The sequence below is a fragment of the Arachis ipaensis genome, chromosome B8 (assembly GCF_059453495.1).
Source record: "Arachis ipaensis isolate K30076 ecotype BB chromosome B8, ASM5945349v1, whole genome shotgun sequence".
Lineage (NCBI taxonomy): Eukaryota > Viridiplantae > Streptophyta > Magnoliopsida > Fabales > Fabaceae > Arachis > Arachis ipaensis.
In genome coordinates this window covers 104,592,798-104,606,345 of record NC_142443.1, presented here as the reverse complement: position 1 = coordinate 104,606,345, position 13,548 = coordinate 104,592,798, and the positions used below count along the sequence as shown (strand labels likewise).

At 38.1% G+C, this 13,548-nt stretch overlaps 1 protein-coding gene across 1 annotated transcript; it reads right to left on the bottom strand.

Annotated features, from left to right (window-relative positions):
- Nucleotides 1-11,269: 11,269 nt before the first annotated feature.
- On the bottom strand, nucleotides 11,270-13,117 carry LOC107611217 (uncharacterized). Its single transcript, XM_016313171.1, has 2 exons — nucleotides 12,249-13,117; nucleotides 11,270-11,285 (listed from the first exon to the last, which is right to left on the bottom strand). The coding sequence occupies exons 1-2, from the start codon at nucleotides 13,115-13,117 to the stop codon at nucleotides 11,270-11,272; spliced, it is 885 nt and encodes a 294-aa protein (XP_016168657.1).
- Between the last annotated feature and the right edge of the window lie 431 nt (nucleotides 13,118-13,548).

Below are 13,548 nucleotides of genomic sequence, written 5' to 3'. Positions count from 1 at the left end.
GAATAGCCCAACCCTGACAATCATGTCCTCAATCACGCCTGATGGGTATTTAATGGAGCCATCAGCAAGTTGGAGACATATCCGGGTTGGTTTAACTTTTTCAGTTAAACCAAACTTTCTGATAGTAGATGCAGGTATTAGGTTGATGCTTACCCCAAGATCACATAAAGATGTCTTGGTGCAACCCTCTAGTATGCATGGTATTAGAAAGCTTCCGGGATCTTTAAGCTTTTCTAGAAAGCTTTTCAGAATGACTGCACTGCATTCTTCAGTGAGGAAAACTCTTTCAGTTTCTCTCCAATCCTTCTTATGACTCAAGATCTCCTTCATGAACTTGGCATAAGAAGGTATTTGCTCAAGTGCCTCTGCAAACGGAATCTTTATTTCAAGAGTCCTGAGATAATCTGCAAAGTGAGCAAATTGCTTATCCTGCTCCTCTTGGCGGAGTTTTTGAGGATAAGGTATCTTGGCTTTATATTCCTCAACCTTAGTTGCTGCAGGTTTATTTCCTACAGAGGTGGTTGGAGAAGCCTTTTTAGAGGGATTGTTATCAGCACTTGTGTGTGTCTGATCCCTCTCTGGCATTTGAATGCCAGGGTTAGAAGCTGGAGTGGCGTTGGACGCCAACTCCTTACTTGTTCCTAGCATTTGAATGCCAGAAATGAGCTTCCATTGGGCGTTTGACGCCAAATTCTTGCCTGTTTCTGGCGTTTGAATGCCAGAGTTATTCTTCTCTGGGCTCTTACTGTCCTCAGTGGGATTTCAGATAGCAGGTTGTTCATTTCTTGGCTTCCTGCTGCCTTGAAGTGAGGTATTTAATATTTTCCCACTTCTTAATTGAATTGCTTGGCACTCTTCCGTTATTTATTTTGATAACTTCTGTTCTGTTTGCTTCAACTGTACTTCCATATTCAGATTAGCTATTCTTGTGTCTTGTAGTATCTCCTTGAATTTGGCCAGCTATTTTGTTAGAAAGTCTAATTGCTGATTGAATTCAATAATTTGTTCTGCAGGACTGAGCTCGGCAGTTACTGTTTTAGCCTCTTCTTTCATGGAAGACTCACTGCTTAGGTACAGATGCTGATTTCTGGCAACTGTATCAGTAAGCTCTTGAGCCTCTTCAATTGTCTTTCTCATGTGTATAGATCCACCAGCTGAGTGATCTAGAGAAATTTGAGCTTTCTCTGTAAGCCCATAATAGAAGATGTCTAACTGCACCCATTCTGAAAACATTTCAGAGGGGCATTTTCTTAGCATCTCTCTATATCTTTCTCAGGCATCATAAAGAGATTCATTATCTCCTTGTTTAAAGCCTTGGATGTCCAGCCTTAGCTGTGTCATCCGTTTTGGAGGGAAGTATTAATTCAGGAATTTTTCTAACAGCTGTTTTCATGTCCTTATGCTAGCCTTAGGTTGGTTATTTAACCACCTCTTAGCTTGGTCTTTTACAGCAAATGGGAACAGTAATAATCTGTAGACATCCTGATCTACTTCTTTATCATGTACTGTGTCAGCAATTTGTAAAAACTGTGCCAGAAACTCTGTAGGTTCTTCCTGTGGAAGACCGTAATACTGGCAACTTTATTGCACCATGATAATGAGCTGAGAATTCAACTCAAAGCTACTGACTCCAATGGAGGGTATACAGATACTCCTTCCATATGAAGCAGTAGTGGGGTTAGCATATGACCCCAGAGTCCTTCTGGACTGCTCATTTCCACTTAGGTCCATGATGGAGAAAAGGGAATTGATGTGAATTGCAATTAAAATATATTTTTATTTTTATTTTATAAAAAGAGAACGAATAAAGAAAAATGAAATAAAATAACTAGAAATTAAATATAGATTTCGAAAATTAAGAATAAAAAATAAAAATTTTAAAATAGAAATTTGAATTTTTGAATGATATTTTCGAAAAAAATAAAGGAAGAGAAAGTAGTTAGGAAGTTTTGAAAAAAATTGATTGAGAAGATATAATTGAAAAACAATTTAAAAAGATTTGATTTTTTTTTAAATTGATGACTAAAATAATGCAAAATTTTTGAAATTTATGAGTGGAATGAGGAAAAGATATTTTTTTTATTTTTGAATCTTAATGAGGAAAGAGAAAAATAATGAAATAGCACAAGATTTAAAATTTTTAGATCTAATGCTCCTTGTTTTTGAAAATTTTGGAGGGAAAATACCAAGGAACACTAAACTTAAAAATTTTAAGATCAAGACACAAGGAAAACTCAAGAACACCTTGAAGACTCACAAGAACAACAAGAACATGAAGAAAGAACACCAAACTTAAAATTTTTAGAAAATCACAATAAAAGTTTCGAAAACTAAAGAAAAGCTAACAAGAAAACACCAAACTTAAAACTTGATACAAGATTTGCTCAAAGAAAAATTATTTTTGAAAAAGTTTTAAAAAGGAAGATTCCCAATTACCAAGAACATAAACACAACGCTCTAGCCAATTGAGTTATAAATTTAAAGTGTTTTAATATTATATTTAATAAATAAAATTTTCTTTGGAAACTGATATCTTGAAAAAGCACAAGAAAAACAAGAAAAGACACAGAACAAGAAAAACTAAAGATCAAACAAGGAAAATAAACAAGAATAACTTGAAGATCAAGAAGGAACAATGAACACTAATTCGAAAATTTTAAATGAAGGTAAAAAAAATATGCAATTGACACCAAACTTAAAGCATAAAACTAAACTCAAACAGAAAAACTCAATTATTAGTAAAAAAAAAATAAAATTTCGAAAAAAAAATTTTGAAAAAGAAAATAAGGATTCTAAAATTTTAACAGGAACAATAATAAAAGACTCAAAGACAAAACACAGATTAATAAAGAAAAATAAAAAATTTTTGAAAGATTTTTGAAAAGAAAGTAAAAGACTCTGACCCAAAAGACAAAATCCTCCTAATCTAAGCAACAGGATGAACTGTCAGTTGTTCAAACTTGAACAATCCCCGGCAACGGCGCCAAAAACTTGGTGCACGAATTGTGAATCACACTTTTCACAACTCGTACCACTAACCAGCAAGTGCACTGGGTCGTCCAAGTAATACCTTACGTGAGTAAGGGTCGAATCCCACGGAGATTGTTGGTCTGAAGCAATCTATGGTTATCTTGTACTTCTTAGTCAGGATATCAATTATACTTATGAGTTTGAATTGTGAAAAATAAAAGAGCATGAAATAAATACTTGTTCTGCAGTAATAGAGAATATGTTGGAGTTTTGGAGATGCTTTGTCTTCTGAGTCTCTGCTTTCCGCCTGTCTTCTTCTTCACGCACGCAAGGTTCCTCCTATGGCAAGCTGTATGTTGGTGGATCATCATTGTCAATGGCTACTATCCGTCCTCTCAGTGAAAATGGTCCAGGTGCGCTGTCACCGCACGACTAATCATCTGTCGGTTCTCACTCGTGCTGGAATAGGATCTATTGGTCCTTTTGCCTCTGTCACTACACCCAACCCTTGTGATTTTGAAGCTTGTCACAGTCATCCAATCCCTGAATCCTACTCAGAATACCACAGACAAGGTTTAGGATTTTCGGATTCTCAAGGATGCTGCCAATGGGTTCTAGCTTATACCACGAAGATTCTGATTAAGAAATCTAAGAGAAACTCATTCAATCGAAGGTAGAACGAAAGTGATTGTCAGGCACGCGTTCATAGGTTGAGGATGGTGATGAGTGTCACGAATCACCACATCCATCATATTAAAATGCGAATGAACATCTTAGGTAGAAACAAGCGTGTTTGAATAGAAAACAGAAATAATTGCATTAATTCATCGAGACACAGCAGAGCTCCTCACCCCCAACAATGGAGTTTAGAGACTCATGTCATCAAAAAGTACAAAGTTCATATCTAAAAATGTCATCAGGTGCAAAATAATCCTGTAAAAGTTGTTTAAATACTAAACTAGTAACCTAGGTTTACAGAAAAATGAATAAGCTATGATAGATAGTGCAGAAATTCACTTCTGGGGCCCACTTGGTGTGTGCTGAGGCTGAGACTTGAGCTTCACATGTGCCTAGGCTGTTTCTGGAGTTAGACGCCAGGTTGTAACCTATTTTGGGCGTTTAACTCCAACTTGTAACCTGTTTCTGGCGTTTAACGCCAGACTGCAGCATGAAACTGGCGTTGAACGCCAGTTTACGTCATCTATCTTGAGAAAAGTATGGACTATTATATATTGCTGGAAAGCCCTGGATGTCTACTTTCCAAAGCAATTAAGAGCGCGCCAATTGGACTCCTGTAGCTCCAGAAAATCCATTCCGAGTGCAGAAAGGTCAGAATCCAACAGCATCAGTAGTCCTTTTTTAGCCTGAATCAGATTTTTGCTCAGCTCCCTCAATTTCAGCCAGAAAATACATGAAATTATAGAAAAACACACAAACTCATAGTAAATTCCAGAAATATGAATTTTTCCTAGAAACTAATGAAAATATACTAAAAACTAACTAAAACATACTAAAAACTACATGAAATTAACCCCAATAAGCGTATAAAATATCCGCTCATCATCCACCTCTATTCCCTTGTTTAAAATTTTATGCCCAAGGACAATTCCTTCAGTCACCATGAAGTGACATTTTTCCCAGTTTAAAACTAGGTTGGTCTCTTGGCATCTTTTCAGAACAAGTGCTAAATAGTCAAGACAGGAGCTGAATGTGTCTCCAAATACTGAAAAGTCATCCATGAAGACATCTAGAAATTTCTCTACCATATCAGAGAAGATAGAGAGCATGCACCTCTGAAAGGTTGCAGGTGCATTGCATAGACCAAAGGACATCCTTCTATAGGCAAATACTCCAGAAGGACATGTGAATGCTGTTTTCCCTTGGTCCTGAGGGTTTACTGCAATTTGGTTGTAACCTGAATAGCAATCCAAAAAGCAGTAATAGTCATGAATGGTAAAGGAAAATGATCCTTTCGTGTGGCTGTATTAAGCCTTCTGTAGTCGATACACATACGCCACCCTGTAACTGTTCTTGTATGAACCAGTTCATTCTTTTTATTGTGAACCACTGTCATGCCTCCCTTTTTGGGTACAACTTGGACAGGGCTTACCCAGGGGCTATCAGAAATAGGATAAATAATCCTAGCCTCTAGTAACTTAGTGACCTCTTTCTGCACCACCTTCTTCATGGCTGGATTTAGTCGCCTCTGTGGTTGAACCACTGGCTTAGCATCATCCTCCAATAGGATCTTGTGCATGCATCTTGCTGGGCTAATGCCCTTAAGATCACTCATGGACCACCCAAGAGCTGTCTTGTGTGTCCTTAGCACTTGAATTAGTGCTTTCTCTTCATGTGGATTTAAAGCAGAGCTTATAATCACTAGAAAAGTGTCACTCTCTCCCCGAAATGCATATTTCATGGATGGTGGTAGTGGTTTGAGCTCGGGTTTAGGAGGTTTCTTCTCTTCCTTAGGGATTTTCAGAGGTTCTTTTATTTCCTCTGATTCCTCCAGATCAGGCTGAACATCTTTAAAGATGTCCTCAAGCTCTGATTCAAGACTTTCAGTCATATTGATCTCTTTCACCAAAGAGTCAATAATATCAGCGCTCATGCAGTCATTTGATGTGTCTGGATGCTGCATAGCTTTGACAGCATTTAACTTGAACTCATCCTCATTGACTCTCAGGGTCACTTTCCCTTTTTGTACATCAATAAGAGTTCTTCCAGTTGCTAGGAAAGGTCTTCCTAGAATGAGAGTTGCACTCTTGTACTCCTCTATCTCCAGCACTACAAAGTCAGTGGGAAAGGCAAATGGCCCAACCTTGACAATCATGTCCTCAATTATGCTTGATGGATATTTAATGGAGCCATCAGCAAGTTGAAGACATATCTGGGTTGGTTTGACTTCTTCATTCAAGCCAAGCTTTCTGATAGTGGATGCAGGTATTAGGTTGATACTTGCTCCAAGGTCACATAGAGCTATCTTGGTACAAGCATCCTCTAATGTGCATGGTATCATAAAGCTTCCCGGATCTGTAAGCTTCTCTGGTAAACTTTTCAGAATGACTACACTGCATTCTTCAGTGAGAAACACTTTTTTAGTTTCTCTCCAATCCCTCTTATGACTTAAGATCTCCTTCATGAACGTAGCATAAGAGGGTATTTGCTCAAGTGCCTCTGCAAACGGGATCTTTATTTCAAGAGTCCTGAGATAGTCTGCAAAGCGGGCAAATTATTTATCCTGTTCTGCTTGGCAGAGTTTCTGAGGATAAGGCATCTTGGCTCTATATTCTTCAACCTTAGTTGCTGCAGGTTTATTCCCTACAGAGGTGTTGGGAGAAGCCTTCTTAGAGGGGTTACTATCAGCACTTGCAGGTGTCTGATCTCTCATTGGCATTTGAACGCCAGGATTGGGTGCTGGATGGACGTTTAACGCCAGTTTTCCACCTTTTTCTGGCGTTTGAACGCCAGAACTGGGCAGGGAATGGGCATTTAACGCCAAATTTTCTCCCTTTTCTGGCGTTTGAACGCCAGAAGTGGGCATCCACTGGGTGTTTGACGCCAATCTTTCACCCTTTTCTAGCGTTTGAACGCCAGAATTATTTCTCTCTGGGCTCTTGCTGTCCTCATAGGGATTTTGGGTAGTGGTTTGGTTATCCTTTGTCAATTGTTCCTTTCTTGGCTTTCTGCTACTTTGAGCTGAATTATTCAATGTCTTCCCGCTCCTTAGTTGAACAGCTTGGCATTCTTCTGTTATCTGTTTAGATAGCTGCTGTCTTGTCTGATTCAATTGTGCTTCTATATTCTTGTTAGCATTTTTAGTGTCTTTGAGCATCTCTTTAAATTCTGCTAATTGTTTTGTCTTAAGGAGTAATTGCTGATTAAGTTCAACAATCTGTTCTTGAGGATTAGGATCAGTAGTTACTGCCCTAGCTTCTTCTTTTATGGAGGACTCACTGCTTGAGTACAGATGTTGATTTCTAGCAACCATATCTATGAGTTCTTGAGCCTCTTCAATCGTCTTTCTCATGTGTATAGATCCACCAGCTGAGTAGTCTAGAGATAATTGAGCTCTTTCTATAAGCCCATAATAGAAGATGTCTAACTGTACCCACTCTGAAAACATTTCAGAGGGGCATTTCCTTAGCATCCCTCTGTACCTCTCCCAGGCATTATAAAGGGATTCATGATCCTCTTGTTTAAAGCCTTGGATGTCCAGCCTTAGCTGTGTCATCCTTTTTGGAGGGTAAAATTGATTCAGGAATTTGTCTGATAAATGTATCCATGTTTTTATGCTTGCTGTGGGTTGGTTGTTTAACCACCTCTTAGCTTGATCTTTTACAGTAAATAGAAATAGTAATAATCTGTAGACATCCTGATCCACTTCTTTATCACATACTATGTCACCAATTTGTAAGAATTGTGGCAGAAACTCAGTAGGTTCTTCCTGTGGAAGATCGGAGTACTGGCAATTTTGCTGCACCATGATAATGAGCTGAGGATTTAGCTCAAAATTGCTTGCTTTGATGGGAGGTATACAGATGCTACTCCCATATGCAGCTGAAATGGGGTTAGCATATGACCCCAGAGTCCTTCTGGACTGCTCATTTCCACTTAGGTCCATGATGGAGAAAGGGAGATGATGTGGATTGCAAATAAAATATATTTTTATTTTTTTATTTAATTAAAAGTAACCGAATAAAATAAAACAAAATAAATGGAAGATCAAATAAAAGTTTCGAAAATTAGAAGAGAATGAAATAAAAGCAAATTGAAAACTAAATTAATTAATTAATTAAAAAGATTTTGGAATTAGCAATCAGAAAGATATGATTGAAAATTATTTTGAAAAAAGATATGATTGAGAAGATATGATTGCAATTTATTAAAAACAATATATGATTGAAAAGATATGATTGAAGAAATCAAAAGATTTGATTTTTGAAAAAGATTTGAAAAGATCAATTTTTGAAATTAGAATTTTGACTTGACTAAAAAAAAGATATGATTTTGAAAATCTTTGACTAATTTAATGCAAACTTTCGAAATTTATGAGTAAAATAAGGAAAAGATATTTTTTTTAATTTTTGAATTTTAATGAGGAAAGAGAAAAACAACAAAATGACACTAAACTTAGAAATTTTAGATCAAAACAAAGAGAACAAACAAGAAAACTTTGAATGTCAAGATGAACACCAAGAACACTTTGAAGATCAAGATGAACACCAAGAACAAATTTTTGAAAAATTTTTAAGTAAATAAAAGCACAAGGGACACCAAACTTAAAATTTTTAGAAAATCTAACACAAATTTTCGAAAATTTAAAGGAAAACACAAAGAAGACACCAAACATAGAATTTTTAAAGATCAAGAAAGAACTAGGAACATACAAATTCGAAAAACTGAAAGAAAATAAAAGCATGCAATTGACACCAAACTTAAGATATGAAACTAAACTCAAATAAAAGACTCTAAACCAACAAAAATAAATTATTCCTAATCTAAGCAACAAGATAAACCGCCAGTTGTCCAAACTCGAACAATCCCCGGCAACGGCGCCAAAAACTTTGTGCACGAAATCACAATTACACTTTTGCAATTCCGCACAACTAACCAGTAAGTGCACTGGGTCACCCAAGTAATACCTTACGTGAGTAAGGGTCGATCCCACGGAGATTGTCGGCTTGAAGCAAGCTATGGTTATCTTGTAACTCTTAGTCAGGATATCAACAATTGTCAGATTTAATTGTAAAATGTAAAAGAACATGAAATAAATACTTGTTTTGCAGTAATGGAGAACAGGTTGAGGTTTTGGAGATGCTCTATCTTCTGAATCTATGCTTTCCTACTGTCTTCTTCTTCATGCACGCAAGGCTCCTTCCATGGCAAGCTGTATGTTGGTGGATCACCGTTGTCAATGGCTACCATCCGTTCTCTCAGTGAAAATGGTCCAAATGCGATGTCACCGCACGGCTAATCATCTGTCAGTTCTCACTCATGTTGGAATAGGATTCATTGATCCTTTTGCGTTTGTCACTACGCCCAGCAGTTGTGAGTTTGAAGCTCGTCACAGTCATCCCTTCCCAGATCCTACTCGGAATACCACAGATAAGGTTTAGACTTTTCGGATCTCAGGAATGGCCGCCAATAATTCTAGCCTATACCACGAAGGTTCTAATCTTAGATTAGAAACCCAAGAGATATGCACTCAAGCTATTCCAGATAGAACGGAGGTGGTTGTCAGGCACGCGTTCATAGGTGGGAATAATGATGAGTGTCACAGATCATCACATTCATCAGGTTGAAGTGCGAGTGAATATCTTAGAATAGAAACAAGCGTGATAGAATGGAAAACAGTAGTAATTGCATTAATTCATTGAGACACAGCAGAGCTCCTCACCCCCAACCATGGGGTTTAGAGACTCATGCCGTCAGAAATACAATATGAAACGTGTAAAGTGTCATGAGGTGTCCAAATACAATAGCAAAAGGTCCTATTTATAGAAAACTAGTAGCCTAGGGTTTACAGAAACGAGTAATTGATGCAGAATCCACTTTTGGGCCCACTTAGTGTGTGCTTGGGCTGAGCATTGAAGAATTCACATGTAGAGACTTTTTTTGGAGTTAAACGCCAGCTTTTGTGCCAGTTTGGGCGTTTAACTCTAGCTTTTATGCCAGTTCTGGCGTTTTGACGCCAGAATTTTTATGCTGACTTGGAATGCCAGTTTGGGCCATCAAATCTCGGGCAAAGTATAGACTATTATATATTGCTGGAAAGCCCATGATGTCTACTTTCCAACGCAATTGAGAGCGCGCCAATTGGGCTTCTGTAGCTCCAGAAAATCCACTTCGAGTGCAGGTGGGTCAGAATCCAACAGCATCTGCAGTCCTTTTTCAGCCTCTGAATAAGATTTTTGCTCAGGTCCCTCAATTTCAGCCAGAAAATACCTGAAATCACAGAAAAACACACAAACTCATAGTAAATTCCAGAAATATGATTTTTGAATAAAAACTAATAAAAACATAATAAAAACTAACTAAAATATACTAAAAACATACTAAAAACAATGCCAAAAAGCGTATAAATTATCCGCTCATCATCAGGATAGCTCGCTGGATTGTGACTTCTGAGGTGTTTGTAGTAGGGAGTATAGACATCCTCACTACCTCATTCCACCCTTTAGCCTCAAGTATGAGATCTATTTTTTTCAAGTGGCTTGGAGCTCCATCTGAATCCCTTTCCCAATCTCTGTCTTCAAAGCATAAACCATGTAATATCTCGTCAGGGTCATTCTCACCCTGCAATCTTTCCTCAAAGATAAGCTCTCCATAGGTTATTACTCTCAACTGTAGGACCCTCATGACTGATGATGGACTAAAATCTACCTCAATGCCCCTGACATAGCTCTTATAAGGGGGACTGTCCTTGCTTGTCTTCACAGCATTTGCGTAGAATTCTCTTATCATGACTGCACTGATGTCTGTGAGAAGCTCACACAAAAGTTCCCACCTCCTTTCCTGGGTAATTCTTCTCATGATAGGATACTCTCCATCCCTCAGTCTAAAGCCCATCTCTGGAATGATGTGCTTTGATTCCATGAGCATATGATACATTGATTCATGGAACTGAGATTTAAACCTCTTGGTATAATAGGTGGGTGGTTCGGCCACTACTGGTTCCTTTCCTTTCCTCCTTTTAGAACTTGAGGAAGCCATATATTAAGAAGAAAAGAAAGAAGAAGAGAAGATAGGCTTTGGTTAAGGCACGGTTGTGAGGAAGGAAATGGAAGGTGAGGTGTTGTGTGGTGTGTTTGGGTGAGGGAAGAATAATGTAGGTCTTGTGGGGGATTTACACGAAGAAAGCAAAAGTGTGTGGGATGAATATATGAAGAGAATAATGGTTATGTGAGCTTAAGAAGAGCTACTACCAATTTGTAGCCAAGGTGTGAAACAAAGCAAAAGGTTGGAGGCTTTATACAAAGGAAGCAAGGTGTGTGGCTTAAAGGATGTTGCTGCCAATTTAAAGAGGTGGAGGGATTGTTGTAAGGAAACTTTGGATCGGTTATTTAGCAATGAGGGGTGAGGATTGAGAAAAATATTGTTGTGGATCCATGAGATGGATGGCCTGCATGTGAAGATGAGTGAAGACAAGTATTGCTCCTCCCTTGGTTGCATGTAGTTCGGCCTCCAAGGTGTAAAGCTATGCAGATTTTGTTTTTCAAGAGAGCATACTTCCCTAGACACATGTGACTCTCTTTTTATCTTGTGGCAACCGTGCATGCCCCCTTTTGTTTTCTTCTCAATCTCCCTTGTACCTATCCATGTGAATTAAAGCATAATAAGCTTAAACTTTGGATTTCAACACGGTGATGGTGCACTACATATATATAAAACGAAAATGTTGCTATGTGTCTTTATGTGTGAATAATCAACCATGCCACTTAGAAATTAAACAAAATTTTGGTGAACACCAAACTTGTTTTTTCCTAAGTGATTTATATGAAATCTAATGAATATCTATCATAATTAATATATTTATTATAAGGAACACTTTTATTTGCTACCATGCTACCATAAACTCATAAAATGATGCAATGTATATTTTCTCTATTCATGAATTTGAGCCTTTGAGTAAAAAGAAATTGATTCTCTTGCAATTCACAGCATACACAGACACCAAACTTAAGATTTGGCTATGTACTTAAACAGAAAGAATAAGTATATATCCTAGAATGGTTTTATGATCAATCATGCTTGACAAGCTATTTTAAAGTGTCTTTAGGCACACAAAACTTAGGAGTCAAGCATATGCTCTAAAATGATATGTGCAATTCCTAGATCCACTCATGATAGCTCAAACTTATGCTAGAAAAACCAATAATTATTAAGATAAAAAATAAGAATATAAAATCATGGGTTGCCTCCCATGGAGCGCTCTTTTATTGTCACTAGCTTGACATTGGTCCCTTATTAGGGTGGTTGATGATTGTGGTGCCTCAGTTTGTCTTCTCTCACTGTAAGCTTTCTTCCAGTGCCTTGATGTTCAATCTTTGTATGCTCCAGTGAGAGTATCCTGTTGATAGTGTAGTAATCATCAGATTGTTGCTCTGTCCCCAACTAGTGGTAGATTAGTTGCACTTTATCTCCCTTTGAGAATCCTTTAGTTGGGATCTTTTTGTTTTTCCACCCTTTTAGGGCCTTTTTCTTCCCCTTTTTTTGGTGATCCTTCTACTTTGACAGTGGGCTGTATTTTGGGATCTGTCTTCTTAGTGGCTAACACTTCACTTTCTTCTTGCTTTCTCTCATCATTCTGTACAGTCTCATTCTTCTTTTGTCCTGCTTTGCTACTTGTCTTTTGCTTTGGAGGGGAACTAATGAGTATCTCCTTGGATTCTTCCTTCCAATGCAAGTCTTCTCTGTCATCCTTCATGCAATTTTCCTTTTCATCAGTATGCTGTGCTTCTGGAAAGACATTCAGAGTGATGCTCTTATCATGTACCCTTAGGGTCAATTCTCCTTGTTCAACATCTATGATGACCCTTGCTCTGGCCAGGGATGGTCTTCCCAAGATGAAAAAGTCACTCCCTTCTTCTCCTAGGTCCAGGATTACAAAGTCTGCAGGGAATATAAACTTATCCACCTTGACCAAAAGGTTTTCAATCACTCCTTTAGGAAATACCAATGATTTGTCCACGAGCTCTAATGACATCTGTGTGGGCTTTACCTCCTCTATGCATAGCTTTCTCATCATAGAATAAGGTATTAGATTGATGCTGGCTCCTAAGTCACACAGTGCTTTTTTTATGGTCATACTACCAATGGTGCAAGGTAAGAAGAAGCTCCCATGGTCTTGGAGTTTTGGAGGGAGCCCTTTTTGGATCACTGCACTGCATTCTTGTGTCAAAAGCACCGTTTCCTTCTTATGCCAGTTTCTCTTTTTGTTGATGAGCTCATTCATGAACTTTGCATATAGAGGCATCTGCTCTAATGCTTCAACAAGTGGGATATTAATCTCCAGCTTCTTGAAGACCTCAAGGAACTTAGGGAATTGTTGATCCTTGAGTTCTTTTTGTAGCCTTTGAGGATATGGTAGAGGAGGTGTGTAAGTCTTCACTTCCTTCCTCTGTTCTTGTGATGATTCCTCCATGACTTGTTTCCCTTTCCTTGAAGCTTGGAGCTACTCATCTTTTTCTTTAAGCTTCTCTTGGTCCTGCTTGTTTGCTTCCTTGTTGCTGGCTTCATCTTTCTTGCTGCTAGCCTTGTCATTGTCCATAGGCTTCTTGTTGACTTCTTTGTCATTCACCAAGGTTTTTCCACTCCTTAATTGAATAGCTTTGCATTCTTCTTTGGGATTTGGAATGGTATCACTTAGGAGTGAACTTGTTGGTCTCTCAATCACTGCTTGCTTGGACAGTTGTCCAATCTGCCTTTCTAAGTTTCTCATTAAGGCTTCATGATTCTTGCTGGTCATCTCCTGATGTTTCATCATCTTTTCCATCAATATCTCCAAGTTTGAGATCATTTGAGCATCTTGTGGTGTCTGTGGCTGATTGTGGGATGTTGAGGGTGGATGATAGT